The 27,947-nt window shown below is 38.6% G+C and overlaps 1 protein-coding gene and 1 non-coding gene across 2 annotated transcripts; one reads left to right on the top strand and one right to left on the bottom strand.

Annotated features, from left to right (window-relative positions):
• Positions 1-334: 334 nt before the first annotated feature.
• ZNF613 (zinc finger protein 613) lies at positions 335-27,021 on the bottom strand. The gene is made up of 5 exons (XM_063091613.1): positions 26,959-27,021; positions 11,756-11,962; positions 7,845-7,971; positions 7,472-7,564; positions 335-2,536 (listed from the first exon to the last, which is right to left on the bottom strand). Exons 2-5 carry the CDS (start codon positions 11,768-11,770, stop codon positions 906-908), a joined length of 1,866 nt encoding a protein of 621 aa, XP_062947683.1. The 5' UTR covers positions 11,771-11,962; positions 26,959-27,021; the 3' UTR covers positions 335-905.
• LOC134374436 (small nucleolar SNORD12/SNORD106) lies at positions 24,486-24,578 on the top strand. Its single transcript, XR_010023281.1, has one exon. It is a non-coding gene; the product is annotated as a small nucleolar SNORD12/SNORD106 (small nucleolar RNA).
• Positions 27,022-27,947: the final 926 nt, after the last annotated feature.

Below are 27,947 nucleotides of genomic sequence, written 5' to 3'. Positions count from 1 at the left end.
TGATTGGTTATTCATTATTTTTTAATTTCATTCTCCTGGGGTGGTATTCATAAAGCTAAACACATCCAAACATGCTATGTTACATTATTGAATTAAGTATATTCAGTTTCCTTTTGAAGAACTTCAGTAGTCTGAAATAACAATAAATTTAGAACCAAAGATATGCAAGAGCTAATCATAGTGATCTCGAGTGGGAAAAGAAGGCTGATAAAAAGAGGGGTGTTGCATTGTGTTGTGACTTTAACCAATGATGTGCAACACTTCTCACTTTCTTCTAAATAAGAAGTCACTGACATAACAACTAGGAGTTTGATTCAAAGTATATTGTCCTAAAATGCATATCATATATATTATCTGATGTATAATTTTGTTAGACTTGTGATAAAGATCTCTAAAATATTCTTCACTCTCACAGGGCTTATTTGCTTCATATTCACTGATATTTTGCTGAAAATGTTCCAGTTATTATGTTCATAGTTTTATTTCAATATGATTTCTCCTGACAATTGATGAGGGAGAATGTACCATCAGCAACCCTGCCACGTTCCCTGCCTTTGAATGTCTTCCAACAGTTTCTCTCTGGCATGAACTCTCTGACACCTACTGAGGTCTTATTTTGGCCAAGGACTTCTCCATGATTATTTTATTTCTACCAAGTATGAGTTCATTGAAGATCTGTGATCTATTATCACTGGATAGGGTCTGTCTACCTCATAAAAAGACTTTCCCAGTCTCTTTATTCGTACTACTTTTCTCTCAGTATACACTTGTCAGCCATATAATCAGGTAGAAGGTTTTACTCAAGGGTTTTCCACCTTGAATGTATCACAGTTTATTCCTGTGTCATTTCTGTGACATAAAATATGATGTAATTGATCACTGAAAGCACTACCACATTCACTGTATTAATAATGTTTTTCTTCTGTGCAAATTCTATTATATGCTGAGGATGAACATCTGGCCACCGGCTGTCCCACAATAGCTACATTCCTATCTGCTTGTAATTCATTGTTGTTTAATGAAGTCTGAGCTACCACAGAAGGCATCTGCATAGTCACCATGTCAACAGGATTTTTCTCCTGTATGAGATCTCTTTCATGTGATGACCTGTGTCTCTTTGAGAAAGGATTTTCCAACTTAACTGAACCTACACGTTTCTCCCTTGCATGCAGCATTCCCTTATGATAAACAAGGCATGACAAGTGGGAGAAAGCTTTCCCACAATCAGAGCATCCATAGGGTCTTTCTCCTGTGTGAGTTCTCCGATGTCTATTAAGGCATGACTTATCTCTGAAAGCTTTCCCACAGTCACTGCACTTATAGGGTTTCTCTCCTGTGTGAATTCTCTGATGATTAATGAGACCTGACTTGTGTGAGCAGGATTTTCCACACTCAGTACATACAAAGGGAGTCTTTCCTGTGTGAAATCGCTGATGTGATATTAAGCATGTCTTCTGGCTGAAGCCTTTCCCACATTCACTGCATACATAGGGTTTCTCTCCAGTATGAGTACGTTGATGTATGAGGAGATTGCCCTTCTGAATGAAACCTTTTCCACATTCACTGCATATATAAGGCTTCTCTCCAGTATGAGTACGCTGATGTACAATGAGATTGCCTTTCTGAATAAAGCCTTTTCCACAATCACTACATATATATGATTTCTCTCCTGTATGAGTTTTCTGATGTGCATTGAGCTGTGATTTCCAGCGGAATGCTTTGTCACATTCAGTGCATTCATAGGGTTTCTCTCCCGTATGAGTTCTCTGATGTTCAATGAGCCTGGACTTTCTGGAGAATGCTTTCTCACACAGACTGCATCCATGAGGTTTCTCTCCTGTATGAACTCTCTGATGATTAATGAGCCGAGACTTCTTGATGAAGCCTTTTCCACAATCACTGCATACATAGGGTTTCTCTCCTGTATGAATTTTCTGATGTGCAATGAGCTGTGATTTCCAGCGGAATGCTTTGTCACATTCAGTGCATTCATACCGTTTTTCTCCTACATGAGTTTTCTGATGCTCAGTGAGCCTGGACTTTCTGGAGAAGGCTTTGCCACATATACTGCATCCATGAGGTTTCTCTCCTGTATGAACTCTCTGGTGGTCAATGAGGCGAGACTTCTTGAGAAAGGTCTTCCCACATTCAGTGCATCCATGGGGTTTATCTACCTTTGGAGTTCTGTGATGTTTAATGAATTGTGAATCTGTATTCATAGAATTTCCACATTCAGGGAATTCCATTTTGGCATGAAATTGTTCATGGTTGGCATTGAGGAGTGAACTCCCATCTCTGTTAACCTCAATAGGATTATTGACTTCATAGGTTCTGTTCTGTTTGAGTAAACTTAAATTTGATTTCAGTGTTTTCTCATGTAAGTCAAATATATCATGATTTTTCCTGAAAGGAAAATTACTTTTCCTCTGATGAATGATGCTTCCAAATGCATTATGTTCACGGCATTGTTCCACTCTCTTCAGACATCTTTGGTTTTGTGAGTGTATCTGTAGATGACCGTCAACATTCATGATTTCTAGGAAAGAAGAAAACAAAAAATCCATGAGCATGGAACAGAATAAAATTATTTCACAAACAGCTTTGTTGACAACACTATTTACTTGTTGACAACAACTCTTTATTGACAACACTATTACCTTAGTTTAAGGAAACTCTAAGTGGATATGTTTGTTAGTGGCTACTGCCATAAAAAAAATAAAATGTTGGTTGTCACTTGGACAAGGGTAAAACACAAAAATTTAAACAAAAGAAACAAATGGTAAACATAGTCATGTATAAAAAAGGTTAGATCATTCAAAATGAATAAATAACGGTTTGTCTGCTTTCTAAATGTGACCTTATAAAGCACACTGAGACAATAAAATAAAATTAAGTCACTGTTATCACTGGACCACAGAAGTTGGAGAGATATTTTTTTCACAATGATGGGGGACATATTCATACATCCACAAATCCTTATTAAATTATAACTGTGTATCAGACATTGTACTGGCGATGATGATATAGAAACATATTTCTTATTTTCTCTGAGCATACATTCTAGTGAGGGAAAATAGAATATGGAAGCAATGAAATAAAGAAGGTAAGTACAAATTGTAAAAAGTACCTTGAGGGAGCAATAGAGAGGGAGGAGAAGAAAATCAGAATATAATTTGGAGAAACAAAAGATGAGGCTCAGTCAATATGGGGAGTCAAGGCTCAGTCTCAATAACAGAAGATTAATAAAAGTGAGGAATTAAGGATTATTCCTAATTATTTGGATTGAGCCACTGGATAGTGGGGTAGCACCTTTAAATGAGATGAGGAGTAACACTGAGATCCCAAATGTGAGGGAAATCAAATGGAAACCCACACTAACCTCAGGATGGATTTTAGGTATTTGATTACAGACATGGAAAATCTAGCTGGATATATAAATCTTGAGAAAGGTCTTGACTGGAGATAACAATGTAGAATTCATCAGTATGTAAATATTATTTAAGGACAGAGGACTGGATGAGATCATGCCTGGGAAAATGTACAGATGGAGGCACAAGACCAACTTTCTGATTACTGCAATATTTAGGGTTTGGGTTTGGAAAATCCCACTGAAGAATAACAAAAATTGCCTATATTGATCAGGGACTAAGCAGACACAGGTATATTAGGAACTATTACCACAAAGAGGTCAGTGAGAATGTTGTAAACAGCATTTTATTTCAAGATAATTGATAAATTCTTGGTCACCTTATTCCTCTAATTTGCTATCCTTCTTTATTCTGCAGACCACCATCAAACCAAATTTCTCAAAGCATCAATCTCACATTTAAAGGAAAACTTCTGATGGGTACAAAGATACAATCAGATAGGAAAAATAAGTTCTAATGTTCCAGTACACAGTGGGGTGACTATGGTTAACAATAACGTATTTTATATTTTCAAATAGCAAGAGAGGATTTTGAGTGTTCTCACCACTAAAAAATGATAAATATCTGAGATGATGGATATGCCAATTACCCTAATTTCAGTATTATACATTGTGTATATATACTGAAACATCATACTGTACCCCATAAATATGTACAATTATTATGTGTCAAAAATAAATACAAAATAAAAATAAATAAAAATAAAATAGAATAAAGGAAAACTTCTGTAGTCAACAATCCAGTATCTTAGACTGCTGTGACACATACTCCTATATCAATACAGAAAGAGAAAAACAGTGATCCCTATGGAAATTGGACCACATAGTCTTCTCCAGAAGCAGATGTGCTGCCGCACTGGCTAGGGAACTGTCATCTTTTCCAGTCACATTCTGTACTTGTATACATACAACATTTCGGTTGTTCCTATTTCAATGATGTAATGATCCTCAAACCCACATCTTGCCACTAGCAGCATCGTCTCTCAAAATTCTACATAAATGTCCCGATTACCATCATTTCAGGGGTCCTAAGGGATCACACTTCTGATCCCAGACCAGAACCCTCAGCAGTTTTGCCCTCCACTTTTCTTAGAACTACTGGATGTACTTCACTGTTGCTACACTCCTGCCATCCAGTAAGTAAGATGACTACATATCCAAGGGTAATACAAAACAAACTTAACAACCACACCACTCTGCCCTGATTACACATGAAAGTCCACAAATGGCCTGAAAATAAAAATTTACCACGATTACCCCATTTATTCATGTTTACAGTTACACTCAACTGGTTCCCCCTACAAATATCTTCTACCCTTTTATGTGGTAAGGTCCAGGCCAGTCTTTTGACAGTCCCCACAAGGCTTTGTGCATTTCCATCTTGACATCTTCATTTTTTTAAAAAACAGCTTTACTGTGACATCGCTGACATATAAAGACTATAGATAGTTAAGGTGTACAATTTGATGTTTTGACATATGTACACGTTGTGAGATGATCATCACAACCCAGCTAATTATCATATCTATTACTTCTACATAGTTACAGTTTATGTGTGTGGGTGACCCCTTCATTCCTTGCCCTTCATCATTTTGTTAAAACCCTAGATATGCCTCCTACATATTGTGCTATCATCCCCACTCCATGTCACGGTAAGCTCTGTTTCCCTAAATTTCTAAAGCATTCCCTCCCCTTTACTGCTTATTTTGACAGTTAACATCCTACAGACCTGAACTAGAGCAAAAGATGCTTCAAATTGAAAAGCTTAACTTCTGTATATTAACTACAGATTTGTCCTCTATTTGCTATCTTATTCCGGGAAAGTATTGCTTTATTACTCAGTAAATCGAATCCCTTCTAGCATGTGTTAGGGCTTGTGGTTCACGAACTAGGCTCCAGAGGGTCTGCTTATAGCAATCTATATGGACGAGCCCAGGCCCCAAATCTAACACAAGCAGACTCTCAGAAAAAGAGGTCTTGGTACACATATTAGGAAACGATGCATTTAATACTCATCACTAGTTGCCCAAACCTCTTCATTATCTGTACTCCCATTGCAGAGGATCTCACTGAGTCCAAATTCCTATCTCTAGCCCTTACTCTCCCAGAACTCAGTAATCCAACTGCTGCAGAGAACACTACATGACTGTGAACAGCATGTCTAAATTACAATGTCCAAAACAGAACTTCTGATGTCTCAACTCACAGTGCCTCCTTCCCACATTGTTTTCATCTCGGGAAATGGAAACTCTATTCCTTCCAGGGCTCATGCCAGAAAACTTACCATCATTCTTCATTTGTATGTTTCTCTCACACTCTTTGTCTACTTCAATAAAAAATTCCATCTGCTTTCCTTTATAAATATATTCAGAAAATGATTAAAACTCACCCCCTCGACCCAGGCCAAAGACAACCACTCTGTGGATTTCGGGCTTCAACCTCTGCCAGCTACTATTTTCTACAAAGTAGCCAAATGATCCTTTCAAATATAAATTATATCATGTTACTCCTCAAAACTCTCTCATGATTTAAAAAAAATCAAGTCCTTGAAATCCCCTTGAAAGGTCCTACATAACCCGTCTACCCCAAACTCTAGCTACTACCACATTGACCTTATCTGTATATTATCTCCAACCACTGCCTCTATTACTCACTCCACTATATGTACATAGGTTTCCTTGAAGTTCTCAAATGTACACCGGCCTTGGGCCTTTGAACTTGCTATTTTGTCTACTTAGAAGGTAATTCATCCAAGTGACCTACTCACATCCCTCATATAGTTGCTCAGTCACCTTTAAAAGAGCCACTCCCATTCCTGAAAAGAAGCTCCCAGGCTTCTCACATACTATTCCATGTTTTATTAATCCTCCCAGGACTTTCACCACAAGACATGATATTTACCCATTCTTATTAATTTTGTGCCTCTTCCTTTTAGAATGTAATCCCCGAGAATTTTGTTGATGTTTACAGCTGTCAGGGCTAGTATTTAATGGGCTACCAAAAAATATTTAAGGCGATCAAAAAGTATTTAAGGCAATGAAATAAGGAAAGATTCACATGTCTGGAACACATTGGGGAGACTACTTTAAATGCATTGACCTTGAGTTTAGGAAAAAGAAAAGCAAACTCTATACAAGCAAGATGATGCCATATTATGGAGACTTAACTAGAATACCACTTGACAGAAAAGGAATTTTCATCTTAGATGACTGCTATGATTAACTGGGACTTAATGCCGTCAGACTACATATAATATGAAAAGGAAGGCTTTAAGGGAATGAGCCCAGCAATATCATTTAAGAGAAACTAAAATAAACAGCAGAAATAACAATTACACAAGGAAAATAAAGCAAAGCTGGACTGAGGTTTAATAATCTGGTTTGGGCTGGAAGCACAGAATGAAATTTTAAAAAAATCAATGGGAAGAGCAAAGACTTTAAATAAGGAAGCTGAGGAGGTAGGGAAGTTTTGAGGTGACTCCACAGCAGCCAGGATAGACTCAAGGAGTTGCCATGGAAATGGTAAAATATATGGTATGAAGACCATGTAGAAGTTAGAAAATATGAAGGGAGATGTTAACCCCAGAGTCTCAAAAGAGAACAAATGATTAAGTCATCAGAAAAAAGAAAATGTTTGAAAGATATGTGAACAGAGCAACAAATGGAAAACAGAAACTTTGGAAGACCTCAGATTGGGGAAAAAGAGAAACTAAGGAAACAGATATGTGCACAGCAACAGACCAGGTTACCCTGGGGGCACAGAATCCAAGATGGGGGTGGATGTTAGGAAGGGAACTCAAGATTATCAAAAGGGGCAGGAAGGTGAAGTAGTCAAAAAATCAAGAGCTAGATGAAATAAACAGTGGCCAAATCTAAGCAGAGATAAAGAGGCATATGTTCCTCAAAACACCTAAAAGAAAAAGAGCTCTTGCCTAGGAAGAGGGACTTGTTTACACATCCTCAAACACCCTCACAGCTATGAACCTCTGAACGTCTAGACTATGACTTCATTGGTCACCCTCCTTGCTGGATCTCACTGACTCACCTAGATAGATTCGACTATGGATTTCATCTTCTATTGTCCATGTTTCTCCTCGTTGCAACCTGGTGAGGGCATCTGGCTTGCTGGCTTGATACCCTGTTCATGGGAAATGACAGAAGACAGGTTCATCAAACTGGGCTGTGATCTGTCAACATAACAGAACACTCCATTTTAAGAACAACATAATTTACATGTCTGAAAATTAAAGGCTTTTCTCTCACAAACATGGCACATTGTACTGTTTTATCTCAGGCCAGAAAGGTGACTGAGAATCTACCACTTCAGGGCACCACAGACCCTCTAGAGCTTTCAGAAGCTGAGAAGGAAAGGCCACTGACTGGACACCCTCTGAGTGACACAGGGCAGCTGTCCTTACCCACTGACACCAGGTTGCTGTAGTTCTCCAACATCACATCCCAGTACAGGTCCTTCTGAGCAGGGCCCAGGAGCTGCCACTCCTCCCTGGTGAACTCCACAGCCACATCCTCCAGTGTCAGTGATTCCTGTAATTAACACAGTCCTCCTTAATATGAAGTGTTTCTCTTTTATTGACACAGAAGGAATGTGAAGGATGTTGTTCAGCTCATTTTCACAATATACACTGCATCTATATACCTAGGTGTCACAATTTTTTAAACAATACGTTGTGATAGAAGCAAAATCTCTAAAATCTATGTTCAAAATCTATCTCTAGCAAAATACTCTGTAATTGTAGAGTCATCCATCAATTAACAAATCAGAATAACTAGTCATTTAATGCCCTGGCTAAACTAGAAACATATCATATATGTGTGTACATATACATATATATATATATGTAGGTTTTCTTGAACACATATTTGCCAGGCACTAAATACATTCTACTGATATCAAGATGAACACAGCACTTTTCTATATTCATCATGAATCTTCATACTCAATATCAGAATCAACCATGAACACACTATAGACACTATAAGATACTACATATTAAATGTATATTTTGTATGTAAGAAGGTGTGATATTGTCTCTGCTCCCAATTCCTGACACAGAACTCCCCAAATCCTTATAAATAGAAGTGCCAGGAGAATCTCTTATTCTAATATTTGGTCTTTGACCCTGATTCCTGACACAGAGCACCTAAGATCTTTGTAAATTCCTGAGTGATAGCAGCATTTGACACAGAGCTCTTAAATCCCTTGGAATTTCATGGGTGATAGAAGTGTCTTTTGTTTTAATGAGGCAACTCTTGGGCTCCTGGATAACCTCAGGATCAGGTCTTATTGCCAAGGGAACCAACCATGTGACTAGAAGGTTGAAACTTTCAGCTGCAATCCCTGATCTCCGGGAGGGGTGAGAGGCTGAGGGTTGAGTTGATAACAAATGGCCAATGATGTAATCAATCATGCCTATATAATGAAGCTTCCATAAAAACTCACAAGGACAGTTCCAAGAGCTTCTGAATAGCTGAACACACGGAGATGCCTGGATGATAGTGGCACATGTGGAGAGGCATGAAAACTTCCCACTCTTTCCCACATACCGCACCCTATGCATCTCTTCCATCTGGCTGTTCATCTGTATAATTTATAATATCCTGTACAATAAACTGGTAAATGTAAATCAAGTGTTTCCCTGAGTTCTGTGAGCTGCTCTAGCAAGTTAATCAAACCTGAGGAGAGGGCTGTGGGGATCCTGATTTATAGCCAGCTGGTGAGAAGGATCAGTGACAATCTACTGCTTGTGATTGGTGTCTGATATGGGCAGTCTTGCAGGACTGAGCCCTACATCTATGGGATCTGACAATACTTCCAGGTAGTGTTGAAACTGAATTGAAGTATAGAACACCCAGTTGGTGTCTGCTGGAGAACTGATTGTTGGTGGGTAAGAACCCAGACAGTTTTTGGTGACCAGAGGTAACATGTTCTGTGTTGAATATTGTATGGAGAGTAACAGTAGGAAAACACTGTTTTTTACCTATGTCCTTGGAGGAGTAAAAGAATTTTTCCAAAACATGTCCAAAGAGGAAGAGACTATTAAGTAATATTAAGTAGACTAAGAAAATGCATACTATTGATCAAAAACCACAAAAACACACAACTTCAAAAATTATTATCAGGTATGTTAACAGCATATCAATTACATTGAAGAGATAATTAGTGAACTAGATCTGAAGAAAGTACCACAGGACAAAATGATCAAATATAAAAGACAGATTAATAAATATGGAAGACAGGTGAGGTCTAGCATTTACCAATTCAATGTATGAAAAAGAAAATATAATAATGGAAAGGCATTCAAGGGCTGAGATAGATACATCTGTAAATATATCTATACATATACACATATATGTGGTAGATGCACACACAGGAACAGTGACAGGAAATATGTGTTACTTACCCATTTGCTAAAACTGCACTTAGGGAATTAGGAAACGACGGATGGAAAGGAATCTTACTTTTTCACGATGTATACTTTGTAATCATTGGACAGTTTTATTTTAACCTTTAAAATGTATCCATGCACATTTTGGGGATTCTCTTTTTGTTTGTTTGTTTTGGTTTGGTTTTTTTTGCAGCTGGCTGGTACAGGGATCAAACCCTGGATCCTGGTGTTATCAGCCCATGCTCTAAACAACTGAGCTAACTGGCCAGCCTGTATGATTAAATTTTTAAAAAGTAATAAAGGAGGCAACAGTAGGTAAGAACTGGCTTTGGATACAGAAAGGAGTGTGCACTATCTTAGGGAGAAGTTCTAAAGCAAACCTTCTGGATCACGACAACCAATGCCCTTACCAGAGAACATAACTTCCAAATGCCTACAGAAAAATTTGTACTCAGCCATCTGTTCATATGGGACTTTAGGAAGTCACAGAATCTTTCCAACTTCCTAGATCACAAAGGTTTTATTCCTAGATTGACCCTAATAGCCATAAAGCTGGGTCCATGGGTCATCTTGCCATGGTCCCATGAAAAACTGTGTATATTGAGTTCTCTTCATCTCTTTCCTAAGGGGTCTCTGAGAAACCTTGGTTTAGCATTTATGAGAAATCTGAATTTAAAGATACCATCTATCATATCACCTCAAGGAATAACCATCCAAAAAAATAACCTGAGACCTAAGTGGAATGAAGTAGTGACACCTCTCAGGAACTGGTCTGCTTTCCCCTCAGAGTTAGTGCATATTTTGTGACCATCAGATTCTCTGATTGTGATGACTGTCAGAGACATTAGACAGAAGGTGACACCTAATACAACCCACAAGATGCTCCAGTCACACATTATGTTCTGATACTGATCATTCAGTGTAAATTCTATTGTGCTGTTTTTACTCATAACACCTCTGACAATAATTGAGTGGGTTTTTCCTTAGACCAAGTAATTCTCCAAATCTTCAACACCAACTGGGTATCCAACAATTGAATTCAATTCTGGCACTAACTCCTGGAGTTAGTGTAGACCCCACAAGCTAAGGGCTCAATCCCACAAGACTAACCCCACTTCAAATGCCAGTGTCAAGTGTGAGGTCCCCAGTTTATCCACACATCTGTCTGACTTGGCTACAAATTTTGGGGTTTCCATAACACACCCTCAGGTTCAAAAATTCACTAGAACAATTCACAAAACTTAGCATAGCGCTGAACATACTATTGCAGGTTTATTATAAAGGATGCAACTCAGGAATACCCAAATGGAACAGATGCACAGGGCAAAGTATGGGGGTATTGGTGATGGTGTGAACTTCCATGCTCTCTCTGGGCACTCCACTCTCCCAGCAAGTCGATGTGTTCACCAACTCAGAAGCTCTATGAACCCCATTGCTTAGAGGTTTTATGTAGGTTTCATTACATAGGTATGATTGATTAAATTATTGGCCACTGGTTATTGAACTCAATCTCCTTCTCCCTTCCCTGGAGGGTGGGGGTAAGGGCTGAAAGTTCCAAGCTTCTAATTAAGGATTGGTCTTTCTGGTTACCAGCCTCCATACTGAAGCTATCTAAAGGTCCACCAAGAGTAACTTTATTAGAACAAAAGAGGGTCCTATCACTTTTATCACTCAGAAGTTCTAAGAGTTTTAAGAGCTCTGTGCCAGGAATTAGGGACAAAGACCAAATATCTTTCTATGATACCACACCTATGAACAATATATTCCTTGTCCTACTTTGCCTTGATGTTGAAGTTAGAGTCTATTTGTGCATTAATACTGCTTTACCAATTTATACTTTTCCATTTAATTCAATTGACTTTTAAAGTGCTCCAGAAATCAATCACAGAATGAAAGAAAGAATAAAACAAACCAAAAGTCACCTGGGCCTTGATCATTTTCTTTTCTGATGGGAAGTAACCAGTAATTAGGATTCCAGGTCTTTAGTCTCTTCTTGAACTGCTCTAAATTTCTAGTTAGAAATCTTAGCCTCCAGTCAAGGATGTCCCCACAAATGATGATATCTGGGTCCTGGAGTCTCCTCCTCTCTTCATGTGATGTGTTTTGCTTTTGGAGCCAGGACCTGTGGACTTAAGAGGAAATTCACTTTGAGTGCACATTCCTGCTGGGCTCACATCAAGGCCTTTATTTGGGGCAGAAACTTTTACACCTTGTGGAAATAAAACATCAAATTCTAAATGTATAATCAATAAATTTTTCTTTGGTAGAAGTGGGGTGACTGTGATGGAAGATGGGAGAGAAGAACCAATATAACGTGATGCTGCAACACCAAAGGACTTCTTAGAGAGATCAGTTTTTAGAAAGAGGACATACAGAAGGGGAGAATCTGGATATTTATTTCTTTAAACCCATGTGTGACCATGTACCTGTTCAAAAGTTGTTGTATACCTCACGCACAGGCACACCTCAGTTTGAAGACAAATGTGCTAAGCAAAGCATGGGCACTGCCATTTAATTTCTCATTCGTGACCACTTTATTACACTCTTATAAGCTACAAATCATTATCTCCAATTCCAACATGAACCTGATAATGCTTGTTGATTAACTATCTTGTCAAAGAACACACAATATATGGCAGAGTCGGAATTTGAACCCAAGTCCACCTGTCTACAAGAACATGACATTAGGCATTATTCCCCTGGCCACATCCTCATCATAAGACTGAGCTCTCTTTGCTACAACACTGGAGGAGTTTCATTTCCACAGCATCACATGAAGGATGGCCACATAGCCACAGACCTATACTCTGAACTTCCAGAATCAGCTCTGCTAATGGTGACACTTGCAACTACCTTCTTCCACAATAACAAATGGAAACACTGCATGCCACACCCTTGGCTTGAAAGCAGCAGGTCACAGACCAGCTGCCCCAGAGGCATTGTGTAAGCCAAACTCTAGAGCCCCAGGACAGGATTACATGATGAGAGCATCAACTTGATGGACTCATCTTGACTTTTTCTTCTCCCTACCTGGGTAGAATCATCGTGACAAGCTCCCTATGGCTCTCCTCCATACCCATAGGATCTGTACTTCCTCATCCTCTGACCCATGACTGCATAAGCTCCCATTCCTCTTCAATCCAAGAGGCACTTTGCTGAGGCAGTAGAACTTTCAGACTTGTCAAAGCAGTAGACCTTTCAGACTTGTCTTCTTGAAAGGCCACCAATGGAAAGGTGCACAGGCCAAATGATGTGACTCTTATGGGCAGGTGGCAGTGGATGAATGCAACATTTCAGAGGCACCCAGGGTATGCACTTCAAATGGCAAGGTTTCCATTCCCATGAGCTTCCATAGCCCTTTATCCAGGGATAGCTGAAGTCTCTACCTCATTTTTGACCCTTAAGAACTCTCTGTAGAAAGTAATTATTCCTGTTTCCTCTAGTGGCTAGGTCCTTTCATTGGAGAAGTACCATTTCTGAAAATATGTTTATATAGGACACAATTCAGAAAATTTCCACAAATGCTAAAACATCACTACCAAACAGGCCATGATCACTAACCATTACGTGAAAGTAACAAACAACAAAGGAAAGTCAACAGAAAAAAATCAAAACCTGTGCTGAGCTAGGGCTAGGGTCTGGAACTCACAGACCCCTTGAGCCCATTCAAAAACCCTTCACATGCAGGTCTATGAGCTGGGTAACAGGAAAAGGTCCTTGAAGCCATAGGTAAAGAAAGAATAGTCTTTATTCAGCACACACATGTCTAAGAGCTAGGCAGTCCAAAGAGAAACCGAGCAGCTGCCAGCAAAGTAAACATGCTGTATTTTTAGATGCAAGCTCTGTGGAGCTGCTGCTGCACACACTGAAAAACACAGAAGAGTAGCAACAAGCTAAAAGTACCAGGTGCACATGTGCACTAACTCCACTCCCACACAACTTGTTTACACAGAATGTGCTGCACCACACACAACTGGACCTGAGGTGAGGAGGCCTGACTACTCTATTTTCCTCAGAACCTGTGAGGCAAAACTATGTTATTTGAAGCTATATATAAAACGTGCATTATATGAAAAACATGCAGTATATGAAAACATGCACAGTATGAAACAAATTCAAGAGAGTGGTTATCACTGGGGAAGGAACAAGCGGGATGGACTATGAAGGATATCACTTAAGTTGCACTTGCAACAGTTTATTTATTTTTTAAAAAGTACCACCAGCAAAAAAGTAAAATCAAGTACATCATGGAGGAAAATCACATTGAGTGAAAATGGCAGAGTGGGAAGTTCTAACTGGACCAACCCTCCAGTTCAGGCCTACTGAACTAATGCATCCCCCTGTCCCCAGACAGAGATCAAACAATTCCTCCTCCTCTCAATGCCACTGAGCTGAGTTCTGTGTTTCCAAGCTCCTGACCCAGCCATACCCTACGTGACCCTATGGCTCACAGCCGTACCTTAATGAACACCTCCCCTGCCTCACTGGCAGAAATAAAGCACATCTGTGCCCTCCAGGAGAAGCGGCCAGTCAGTTTCACCTTCAACAGTGCTGCCAAGTAACTTTGCCCATTGCCCAAGAAGAGGCTGGGCAGGTTCCCTCTCAGCAGGCCTGCTCCATGGCCTTGCCCACTGTTCAAGAAGCAGCTGAAAGGGCCTCCTCTCTGCATTCCCACCTGGCAGCCTCACCCACTTCCCGAGTAGCAGCTGGACAGGCTTTCTTTCAGCAAGCCCTCTTGGCTGCCTCACCCACTGCCCAAGAAGTGTCTGACAGGGCCCCCTCTCTGCAACCCTTCCTAGCAACCTCATCCACTGCCGAAGAAGTGGTTGGCAAGGTTCCTTCTCTGTTGCCTTGCATAGTGCCCTATCCCACTGCTCGAGAAGTAAACAGCAGGGCTCCCTCTCTATAGCATCATGTAGCCACCTCATCCATTTCCCAAGAAGTGCCTGGTTGGGGCCCCATCTGGGCAGTCCTGACTAGCAGTATGGCCTACCACTAGAGAAAAAGCTCAGCAGCCCCACCCTTGGCAGGACTGCTCTGAACTGCCAAGGGAATCACAGTGCCACACTTGGCCTCAAGAAATGATGCAGTAGACTGGCTCCTGGCAGATCTGCACTTGGCTAGCTGAGTGTATTAGTCCATTTTGTGTTACTATAACAGAAATACCTGAGACTGGGTGATTTACAAAGAAGAGAGGTTTATTTGGCTTATGATTCTAGGACAGTTACATCTGGCATGGGCCTCAGGCTGTTTCTACTCATGGCGGAAAAGTGTCAGTCAGCCAGCAGGTACAAGCAGATCATATGGCGAGAGGAAGCAAGAAAGAGAGAGAGAAAAGGTACCAGGGTCCTTTAAACAATCAGCTCTCATGGGAAATAATAGAGCATAGAGTGAGAACACACTCACTACCCCTCCTCCCCCAGGGAGATCATTAATCCATTCATGAGGGTTCTGTCCCCATGACTCAATCAGTTTCCAACACTGCCACATTGGAGATCAAATTTCCACATAAGTTTTGGAGGGGACAACACATCCAAGCTCCATCACTGAGCCAAAGCGTATCCATGCCCGACTCAGAGAAACAGTTCATCTGTCATGCCCCTGATGGACCTACTCCTGAGTCTTTCCATTGCATGCATGGGCAATCAAGTGAGAAACAGTCTGGTTGTTTGCAAAGAAAAATAATGCTACAGTAACTGGTCCCAAAGAATCAGAAATTGCCAGCAAACCAGAAAAAAAATTCAAATTAAAAATCTTAAGAAAACTCACCAAGATACACGAGAATACAGACAAACATTCAACAAAATCAGGAAAACAATTCATGATCTGAATGAGAAAATTAACAAAGAGACAGATATCATAATCAAACAGAAATCCTGGAACTGAAGTATTCATGGAAAGAAATAAAAATTACATACGAGAATCACAAAACAGACTACATCATGCAGAAGAATTTTTGATCTTGAAGACAAATGTTCTGAAATAATGCAGGAAGACAAAAAATAAAGAAAGAAAGAATTTTTTAAATGAACAAAACCTACAAGATTTATGTAATACTATTAAGGAAACAAAAATTCAAATTATGGGCATTCCAGAAGGAAAGAAAAACAAAAAACACACTGAAAATGTATTTAATAAAATGATAGCTAAAAACTTCCCTAGTCTTCGGAAAAATAGGAACATCTAAATCCAGGACAGTCAAAGATCCACAAATAGATTCAACCAAAAACAGTTCATTCCAAGACACAGAATAGTCAAACTGTCAAAAGTTAAAGACGGAGAGAATTTTAAAAATAGCAAAAGAAAAGCATCAAGTCACTTATAAGGGAATCCCTGTTAGACAACAGCAGACATCTCAGCAGAAATACTACAGGCCAGGAGAAAATGGGATGATATATTCAAAGTACTGAAAGAAAAAAGAAAAACAACTGCCAGCCAAAAGTATTAAACCCAGCAAAGCTATCCTTCGGAAATGAAGGAGAAATAAAGGCATTCTCAGATAAACAAAAATTAAAGAAATTCATCATCAAAAGGCCAGCCTTAGAAAAAGTGTTTAGGCACTTCAGGAAGTAGGACTGGACACAGACTTCATGAATATGACCCCAAAAGCATGGGCAACCAAAGGAAAAATAAACAAATGGGATTATATCAAACTAAAAAGCTTCTGCACAGCAAAAGAAACAATTAACAGAGTTAAAAGACAACCAACAGAGTGGGAGAAAATATTTGTAAAATATACATATGACAAAGGATTAATATCCAGAATATACAAGGAACTCAAACAACTTTACAAGAAAAAAACAAGCAACCCAATTAAAAAATGGGCAAAAGAGCTAAATAGACATTTCTCTAAGGAAGATATACGAATGGCCAACAGACATATGAAAAAATGCTCAACATCACTCAGCATTCGGGAAATGCAAATCAAAACCACACTGAGATACCATCTCACCCCATTTAGGATGGCTAAAATCCAAAAGACTCTGAACGATAAATGCTGGCAAGGTTGTGGAGGAAAAAGAACTCTCATACATTGTTGGTGGGACTGTAAAATGGTGCAGCCTCTATGAAAAATGGTATGGAGGTTCCTCAAACAATTGCAGATAGATCTGCCATATGACCCAGCTATCCCACTGCTGGGAATATACCCAGAGGAATGGAAATCATCAAGTCGAAGGTATACCTGTTCCCCAATGTTCATCGCAGCACTCTTTACAATAGCTAAGAGTTGGAACCAGCCCAAATGTCCATCATCAGATGAGTGGATATGGAAAATGTGGTATATCTACACAATGGAATACTACTCAGCTATAAAAAAGAATGAAATACTGCCACTTGCAACGACATGGATGGACCTGGAGAGAATTATATTAAGTGAAAGAAGTCAGGCACAGAAAGAGAAATATCACATGTTCTCACTTACTTGTGGGAGCTAAAAATAAATAAATAAATACACACACACACACACACACACACAAACTGGGGGGGGGGCATAACAACTACAATTCCTTGAAGTTGATACAACAAGCAAACAGAAAGGACATTGTTGGGAGGGAGGGAGGGAGAAGGAGGAGGGAGGGACGTTTCAGTAATCGGCCACAATAATCAACCACATTGTATATCGACAAAATAAAATAAAATATTTTTTTAAAAAAAGAAAGAAAAAGTGTTTAGGAACCAAGGTCAAGGGTTTACAGATGCCTATACAGGCCAGCCATCTTAAAAAAAAAAACAAAGAAAAAAAGAAAAAAAAGAAAGAAAAAAATTCTTAGAGGCGTCCTACATCTAGAAAGGAATGAACAACAACAACTACCATGAAATCTTTTGAAAAAACAAAACTTACTAGTAGAATAAGTACATAACTTAGAGAGGGCTGGCCAGTTCACTCAGTAGAGTGTGGTGCTGATAAAACAAGGTTAAGGGTTTAGATCCCCATATCAGCCTGCAGCAAAACAAAAAATATTAGAAAGAATAAACTTTATCAATACAGAAAACCACTAAACCACAAGGATAAACAATGAGAGGAAGAAAAGAACAAAGGATACACAAAAGAATCAGAAAACAACCAACAAAATGACGAGAGTAAGACCTCACACATCAATAACAACCCTGAATATAAAAGGATTAAATGCCCCAATTAAAAGACATAGACTGAATGGATTAAAAAAAAAAGACATGCATATGCTGCCAGCAAGAAACACACCTTACCTACACACAGACTGAAAGTGAAGGGATGGAAAAAGAAATTCCCAGCAAATAAAAAACAAAAGTGAGCTTGAATATCTATACTTACATCACATAAAATTTAAATCAAAATTTGTACTAAGAGATGAGAAAAGGAATATATAATGACAAAGATATCAATGCAGCAAGAGGATATAATAATTATAAATATACATACAGTTAACCCCAGAGCACCCAAATATATAAAACAAATATTATCAAATCTAAAGGAAGAGATAGATGTCAACACGATAATAGGTGGGGACTTTAACGCTCCACTCTCAGCATTGAACAGATCATCAAGGAAAAAAAAAAATGACACAGAATTATCAAATTTAAAAGGGCCCATAAACCAGATGGACCTAACAGACATTTACAGAACATTTCACCCACCAGCTGCAGAACACACAATCTTTTCATCAGCACATGGAACATTCTCCAGGACTGACCATATGCTAGGCCACAAAACTAGTCTCAACAAGTTAAAAAAAAAAATCAAAATCATATCAAGTGTTTTTTCCTGAACAAAATGGAAAAAAAACTAGAAACTGATAACAAGAGAAACTTTCAAAACTATGAAAATACATGGAAATTAAACAACATGGTCCTTTACAATCAATAAGTCAAAAAAGAGATTAAGAAATTTTTAAAATTCATGAATAAATGAAGACAGAAACAAAACATAACAAAACCAATGGGATACAGCCAAGGCAATCTTAAGAAGAAAGTTCACAGCAATAAATGCTTACATTAAATAAACAGTTTAACAATGAACCTCAAGGAACTAGAAAAGCATGAACAAACCAAATCCAAAATAAGTATTAGAAAAGAAATATAACCAGTGCTAAAATAAATAAAATTGAGACTAAAATCACTATACAAAAGATCAATTAAACAAAAAGTTGATTTTTGAAAAAATGAACAAAACTGACAAACCACTAGCCAGAGTAACCAAGAAAAAAAAAGAGAAAAGACCCAAATCAATAAAATCAAGAATGCAAAAAGAGACATTACAACTGATACCACCAATAGAAAAAGGATCATTGGAGACTATTATGAACAACTATATGCCAATAAATATGAAAACCTAGAGGATGTGGATAAATTTCTGGACACATATGACCTACCAAGAGTGAACCAAGAAGAAACAAAAAATCTGAACAGACCAATAATAAGTAACAAGATTGAATCAGTAATAAAAGGTTTCCCAACAAAGAAAAACCCAGGACCAGATTGCTTTACTGCTGAATTCTACCAAACATTTAAAGAATGCCAATACTTCTCAAAATATTTCACAAAATTAGAGTGGATGGAATTATTCCAAACTCATTTTATGAGGCTAGCATTGCCCAGATACCACAACCAGGCAAGGACACAACAATGACAAAAAGAAAACTACAAGCCAATCTCCCTATGAATATAGAACCAAAAATCCTTGATAAAATACTAGCAAACCAAATCCAACAGCACATCATGATCTAGTGCATTTATCCCAGGGATGCAAGGATGGTTGAACATATGCAAATCAATAAATGTAATACATAACATCAGCAGAAGAAAGAAAAAACATATAATCATCTTGATAGATGCAACAAAAGAATTTGGTAAAATTCAATATCCCTTCATGATAAAACAAAAACAAAAACCTCTCAACAAACTAGCTGTAGAAAAAAAAATCTTGATACAATAAAGCCTATAAATGACAAACTCAGAGCTAACACACTGAACAGAGAAAAACTTTAAAAAAGTGGATTAAAACAAGATGCCCTCTCTCACCACTTTTGTTCAACATAGCACTGGAAGTCCTAGCTGGAGCAATTTGGCAAATGAAAGGAATAAAGGGTATCCAAACTGGAAAGGAGGAAGTCAAACTGTCCCTGTTTCCAGATAATATGACTTTATATAGAGAGAAACCTAAAGACTACCAAAAAACCTCTAGATCTGAAAAATAACTTGAGTAAAGCTGGAGGATACAAAATCAACATACAGACAACAGTAGTGTTTATATACAACAACAATGAACTAGCAGGAAAAGAAATCGAGAAAAAAACTTTTACCTACAAGGGCAATAAAATAAAATAAAATACCTAGGAATAAAGGTAACTAAGGAGGTGAAAGAAACTATGAAAACTGATTAAAGAAATTATGGCTGGCCAACATATATATAAATAAAATTTTAAAGTAAAAAAATAAATAAATAAATAAGATGGGTTGCCAGTTAGCTTGGTTGGTTAGAGCGTGGTGGTGTAATACCAAGGTCAAGGGTTCAGTTACCCAAACTGGCCAGCCACAAAGAAACAAACAAATAAACAAAGAAATTAAAGAAGGCACACAGAAATGGAAAGACAGCACATGTTCATGGATTGGAAGAATCAATGTTGTCATACAATAGCGATCTACATTTTCAATGCAATCCCCATCAAACTACCAATGACATATTTCACAGCAATAGAAAAAAAAATTCGAAAATTTATACAGAACAACAGAAGACCCTGCTGTGGGTTGAATGTCTCCCCACACACTCACTGAAACTTAATCCCCAAATTAGCAAAGTTAAGAGGGTGGGAAATCCAATTATGATGTCTGAAAGGAGGGGCCTTTGACAGGTGATTAGAGTGTGAGGACTGTACCCTCATGATTGGATTAATCCATTGATGGTTTAATGGGTGGTAATGGATATGGTTCTGATGGCTTTAAAAGGAGGGCAACTGAGAAGCTTAGGTCTGTCTCTTGCTCAGCCAGTCCCCATATGATACCTTGCGTCATTACACAGCCACTACCAACAAGGCAGTCACCAGATGTGTTCCCTGGACTTTGGACTTCCCAATCCCCAAAACTGTAAGCACCAAATATTGTTTCTTTACAAATTATCCTGTTTCAGATATTTCTGTGGTAAGCAACAGAAACAGACAAATACAGACCCTGAATAGCCAAAGCAATCCTGAGCAAAAAGAACAAAGTGGACGGCATCATACTTCCTCACCTCAAAATATACTTTAAAGCTGCAATAATCAAAACAGCATAGTACTGGCACAAAAACAGACACATAGACCAATGAAACAGAATAGAGAATTCAGAAATAGATCCACGTATCCACAGCCAACTAATTTTTAACATACGAGTGAAGAACATATATTTGGAAAAGGACAGTCTCTTCAACAAACTGTGCTGGGAAAATTGGAGACCTATATGCAGAAGAATGAAATTAGACCCCTATCTCTTATCATATACCAAAACCAACTAAAAATGGATTAAAGGCCTAAATGTAAGACCTGAAACTTTAAAACTTATAGAAGAAAACATAGGGGAAAACTTCAGGACGTAGGACTAGGCAAAGATTTTATGAATAGGACTTCTAAAGCACAGGCAGCAAAAGCAAAAGTAAACAAATGGGATTATATCAAACTAAAAAAGATTCTATACAGCAAAGGAAACAATCAACAGAGTGAAAAAATAGAAAAAAGAAAACAAAAAATAAAAGAACTAAAATCGAAAAAAAGAGTGAAGAGACAACCAGCAGAATGTGAGAAAAAATTTGCAAACTATGCTTCTGACAAAGGATTAATGGAAAAAAAATCAATTAAAAAATGGACAAAAGAGCTAAACACACACTTCTCAAAAGAAGACATACATGCATAGCCAATAGGTACATGAAAAAAGGCTCAACATCACTAATCATCAGAGAAATGCAAATTAAAGCAACAAATAGGTATCATCTCACCACAATTAGCATGGCTATTACCGAAAAGACAGAAAATAATAATTGCTAGCAAGGATGCAGAGAAAGGGGATATCTTTAACATTGCTGGTGAGAATATAAATTAGTAGAGCCACTATAAAAAACAGTTTGTTGGTTTCTCAAAGAACTACAGATAGAAGTACCATAGGATCCAGTTATCCTAATACTGGATATATATCCTAAGGAATGGACATCAAGAAGTCAAGGAGATAAATGCACTCCCATGTTTATCACGACTCAATTCACAATAGCCTAGATTTGCAACCAACCTAAATGTTCACCCACAGATGACTGGATAAAGAAAATGTGCTATATATACACAGTGGAATACTACTCAGCCATAAGAAAAAATGAAATTCTGCCATTCCCACAACATGGATATTCTTAGAGAAAATTACATTAAGTAAAATAAGGCAGGCACAGAGAAATACCGCATATTCTCATTCACATGTGGAAGCTAAAAAAGTTCATCTCAAAGAAGCACGGAGTAGAAAACTGATTACTAGAGACTAGAGAGGGGATAAGCAGGGGTTAGTCAATGGATACAGAATTGTTGACAGAGAGGAAGAATAAGGTCTAGTGTTCCATAGCAATATAGGAAGATCACGCTCAACAACAAATTACTGGATAACTTCATGTAGCTAATTGAGAGGATGTTGACTGTTCCCAATACAAGGAGGTGACAAATGTTTGAAGTGATAGATATGCTAAATGCCCTGATATGATCATTGCACACAGTATAAACATACCCAAATTTCACATGGTACTCCATAAATATATTCACTTATCATGGGTCAATTAAGAAAAAATAAATTAAAAAGAAAAATATTCTTCAGAGGCAGAAATAGATTAGAGGTAATCAGAAACTAGGGGGAAATAATAATGAGAAGTTAAAGCTTAATGGGTACAGAGTTATGTTTAGAATGATGAAAAAGTTTGAAAATAGACGGAAGTAGTGTTTATACAGCATTGTAAATGTACTTAATTCCATGCAATTTTATGTTTAAAAGTGCTTAAAATGGAAATCCTCATATACATTTTACCAGAATAAAAAAATAAAAATATATATATATAGAATTTCCTGGGCAAAGGAAAGCATCCATGCATACTGGGGAATTTATGGAGCCATATGCATGCACAGGACAGGATGCCTGCTCAGAAAAGACCTGAGGATCTAAGCTTTCTCTGTGGCTGGTGTGTAGGCTGGTTTAAGTAGGACGTGAAAGCTAAGGCAGAGTGGTAGACTGTGCGGCTAATCACTGAAGCACACAATACATAACCAAAATATTATGCTAAGTGAAAGAAGCCTGACACAAAGCACCACATATTGTATGGTTCCATTTATATGAAACACCCAGATCAGGTAAATCCATAGAGACCAAAAGCATATTGGTGGTTGCCAGGGTCTGGGGGAGAAGGGAGTATGGAGTGACTGCGTAATGGACGCAGGGTTTCCTTTTGGGGTAATAAAAATGTTGTGGAACTAGATAGAAGTGATGGTTGCACAACATTGTGAATGAACTAAGAGCCACTGAATTGTTGACTTTAAAATGGTTAATTTTATCTTGTAAATTTCACCTCAATTTAAGAAAAATCCAATACGTCCTAATTGTGTACAGTTAAACAACATAAGTACTTTCTCTAAAGTCAATGGAAAGGCAAGGATGAGCAGTATCACCACCATGAACTAGAAGAATTCTGGAAATGCCACCCAATTGATTTGATGAGAAATGAAGTAACCTGTACCTGCCAGCGGGGGGTGGGAGAACCCAAGTAAGGACAATCGATATTAGAGAAGAGAAAACAAATTCTAAGATGTTTCCCAACATGACTAGGGAAGAATCAGAGTTGCGAAGATTCAACTGAACACATATCAAAAATACGTTTTAGCCAGCTGACAGATAACAGAATTTATAACTAAAAATTGATAGCATTTCAAAACACACACTTTTTTTGTTTGTTTTACTTTTTTATTTCTTTCACACGACACTTCTTCATTGGTGTTAAATGACTAAACAGTTTTGGGAATAGTTTAACACTGTGTATTTAATACTTTCACTAGAGATATAACTCGAATGCAAAAAACACGTTAGAAATTTTTGGAAAAGAAATAGTGGCACATGCTTACAAATTTGATGCAAAAAATATTATTTAGGTCTACTAATACAGGATTAATTGGATAAGTAAAAGTATATACATCCAATCAAACACAATGCAGCTATTAAAAACACTAACAATCTACATTTTGTGAAAAAACATGAATCTCAATGTTATGCATTTTGTAAGCACATGAAAAGTTGCTCAACATCATACATCTTCGGGAAAATGGACATCAAAATCATAATGAGATACCACTTCACATCCACTAATATGGCTATGAATAAAAAACTGAAAATAACAAGTGTTGGTGAAAATAGGAAGGAATGCAAACACTCAAAGATTGCTAGTTAAATGGTACAGCCACTTTGGGAAACAGTCTGGTACTTCCTCAAACAAACATTTTTACCACATGTAGTTACCATTCCTAGGTTTATATACAAGAGAAATCAAAGCACATCCACACAAAAGCTTGTATGCAAATGTTTACAGCAATACTATCTGTAATAATCTAAAGGGAGAAACAACCTAAATATTCATCAGCTGTTGAAGGGATAAACAAAATGTGCTACATTCACAGGGTGGAGTATTATTCAGGTATAAAAAGGAATAAATAATTTTTTCCTCCAACAGATCAACCGTGTTGATATAACTTCTCTAAACCAGTTTCTGTCTGATATGTCAGCTTGAGAGCTCCTCTGCCCCCACTTCCTTGGGCATCTAAGGATGGCAGCTCATCTTTCTGTGTTTTCATCTCAAGTTTGCTGTTGGCAGAATCCAGGCTTTCAACAGACTGGGATGAATGTGGGTGTGGGAAGAGATCGGTTGGGGGCCATGAACGCCACACTGTGTGGGTGTCAGACTAATCTGCCCTTGGCTTGGTTCAGTCTGTCCTGTAATAGAAACTTTCCCAACCATGGAGATAGAATATACAAGGCCTTTTGAAAGAAAAAGATAGGCCCTGTGTTTTCCTGAGAAAGTGGTACAATTCTAGCTGAACCAGTCCCACAAGACTATTGTGCACAAAGTCTGACCTTAAAAGGCCGTGCTCATTTCTCTGAGGAATCAATCACTATTAGACCTTGGTAAAATATCTGACTTTGTAGTCTTCCTACGTGAAGAAAGAAAAGAAAATCCTTTAAATTAAAAAATTTTAAAACAGGAACAAAGTACTACAACATGGACAAACCTTAAAAACATTTATGCTACATGAAAGAAGCCAGTCACAAAAGACCACATAATGATTGCATTTATGCGAAATGTGCAGAATAAGCAAGTCTATAGCAACAACAACAACAACAACAAAAAGATTAGTGGTTTCTCAGAAGTGGGGGGAAAGGAGAGAGTGGAGGCAGCGAAAGGGTATGAGGTGATGAAAATGTCCTGAAATTGACTTTGGTGCTGGTTGCACACACTAAAAGCCACTGAATTGTACATTTTGAATGGGTGAATTTATGATGTGTATAATGAAGCTGTTAGGAAAAGCTATCAGTAGAACTTAATTAATATACACCTACTGAAAAACATTTAGGGGCAAATGTATGAAAGTCTCCAACTTACTTGGAAATGCACCAAAAAACAACAATATTTAAAAGATGTACTAATAATTAGTAGAGGGATGATATAATTATTGATATATGATAAAGGAAACAATAAAATGGTGACAAAATCTAGACGATAGGCACACAAGTATTCAACTGTAAAATTTATTATGTTTGAAATTTTTCATAATAAAATGTTGGAAGACTGGGAAGCCTGTAGTAATGAGTTCAGCAAGGTGACCAGAAACAAAATAAATATTTTAAACTCATCGCTCTTCAAGACAGTAGTTAATTAGAAGAGAACAAAAAAGTCAAAGATAAAGACACCATTGACAATCACAAAAAAATTTAAAAATCAAGAAGGAAATGAGGGTCAGGGAACAAAACACTTAAGTAAATGCAGAATCATAACCTGTTCTTAAAAGTAATAACTGCACTTTTTAAGTACCAAAATTCTATCTAAATATATGGATATGCTTAGTGATTCCAGCCATAATGCACAAGTTTGCCTCTTCATGATATACTACGACAGAAATCTTTAAAAACCAATTTTGAAACTAAAAACATGATATATTTATGATATGAAGTTAAATGGCAAAGCAAAAATTTACCAGTGTTTGAGCAGTTTATCTGAATTGTGAAAATCAAGCATAGAAAAATGAAGACTAATTGAAATACAGTATACAAAAGTATTATCAAAAGCCATCACTGAGTAACATATTTGGGAGTAAGAGAAATGTTATTTTATTTGTGTCGGAACAAAACGGAAAGAAAATATTTACAAGTCTGTGTGTATACATATATTCATATAGTAAATGTGCAGTAAACTTGCAGGAAGAAGGACAAAAATCTTTATCTTTAATAGGATCCTTACCACATTAGATTTGGTTAATCCTTGATCACACCAAAAGCTTTCCTATCTACGGCGAGGCAAGGAAGGAGAGACGTGAGAAGCCGCGAGAGACACATAAACTAGTCCTTGCAGAGGGACTTAAAGGACTGAGGGACAATGTAACGTTAGAACTTCAACAGACACACCAGCCCGGGTCCCTGAACCTCCACAGCTTCAGCTTTCACAAGCCTCTCAACCACTGACAGGTCTGGACCTCCGCAGACACTGGCCACGCCCACCTGGATTAATCCGGACACCTGGACCACACACCTGGGTTCACTGACCGTGAGCCGCGGCCCCTCTCATGGATCCGCATATTAAATTCCGAATCGGAACCAGGCATCGCTTTCACTGACAAAACCACCCACCACTCCAGCCCTCAATCACTAAGCCCTACAGACAGTCACCCGCAGACACCAAACCCTGAACACGACTTTCAGTCGCTGACCTCGACAGATCCTTAATCAACGCCCACCAGAGAACCTCAGGACTGACTCCAAAATCACCCCGGTCACGGAGTCCCGTTTGTTTCTGCTCCCTCCACAAGCCCCGCGGCTCCGCATAACACGGACACCCACAGACATCCCCAGCCCCCTCCCCCGCATCCTGTTCCACAGAGAAACCCATACACACCTGATTTTCTCCTTAACCCACCGGACTTCCTAGACGCTGCGCTTCCGTGAATTCTTCCACTTTGGGGCCCTCGCGCAGCCTCCACGCCGACCTACGGCAGCCGGCAAGGATCAGAAGCGTTCTTAGGGAACACGGACAACTGAACTTCCGGCTTTACCCAGGTGAGGTAATATGTCGGCGCCCATCCCTTCACAGATCCAAGGGGGCGGCCATCTTTCAATACTTGACGTATAGAAAACAAAGTTGCCGGATTTTGCCCAAATAGCCAGGGATGGCTCAGAACTGTGAAAAGCCACTGAAACCACCCCATTTCGAAGCACCTTAAGCCCTGTGCCACTAATTGCATTCATTTTCAGAGGCTGGCGCTTATACAAGAGAAAAATGTAGTGGGCTACATCCACTTCAGTGGGGAGAAAAATCATCCACTTCAGGCAAGGAAAGATGGAGGCGACACAGCAGGTGCAGCCATCTTAGAAGGCAGTTGTCCGTACAAATGAAAAACGCTTTCTCAGTGGAGGAAAAAAAGCAAACAAATGGGAGGCAGGCGATTTCCCTCGGGGAGGTTTCTGGCTGCACGTCGAAAACAGGAGGAATATTTTGAGGACAGAAAAGAAATAACTGTGGTACAAGACAGCGGTCACGCCATCAGAGGGAAGTGAAAAATCAGCTACTGTGAGGAACTCAGTTTACCTTTGAGGAGGGACACCGCCAAGTAAAGGGGCAGAGAGCGGTCATGAGCCAATGGGAAGAGGGAATCTAATAAGGGAGGCGGGACTTTTCTTATAGGAGCTCCAGGCTTCCCTTGTACCAGGGGTGGAGCTGATATTAAGGGCGGGGCTTTCTGAGAATCAGAGGCCAGAAATTCTGGATGGAATAAATAAGACATATCCAGGGAGAATCAAATGTTGCTCAGGGAAGTGTTACCGGACTCAGGTCCGGCCGCCCGCTCCCTTGAAAAGGAAAGAAAAAAACCTCAGCAGTCAAATGGT

Source organism: Cynocephalus volans, chromosome 3 (assembly GCF_027409185.1).
Source record: "Cynocephalus volans isolate mCynVol1 chromosome 3, mCynVol1.pri, whole genome shotgun sequence".
Lineage (NCBI taxonomy): Eukaryota > Metazoa > Chordata > Mammalia > Dermoptera > Cynocephalidae > Cynocephalus > Cynocephalus volans.
This window is presented reverse-complemented; position numbering and strand designations above follow the sequence as displayed.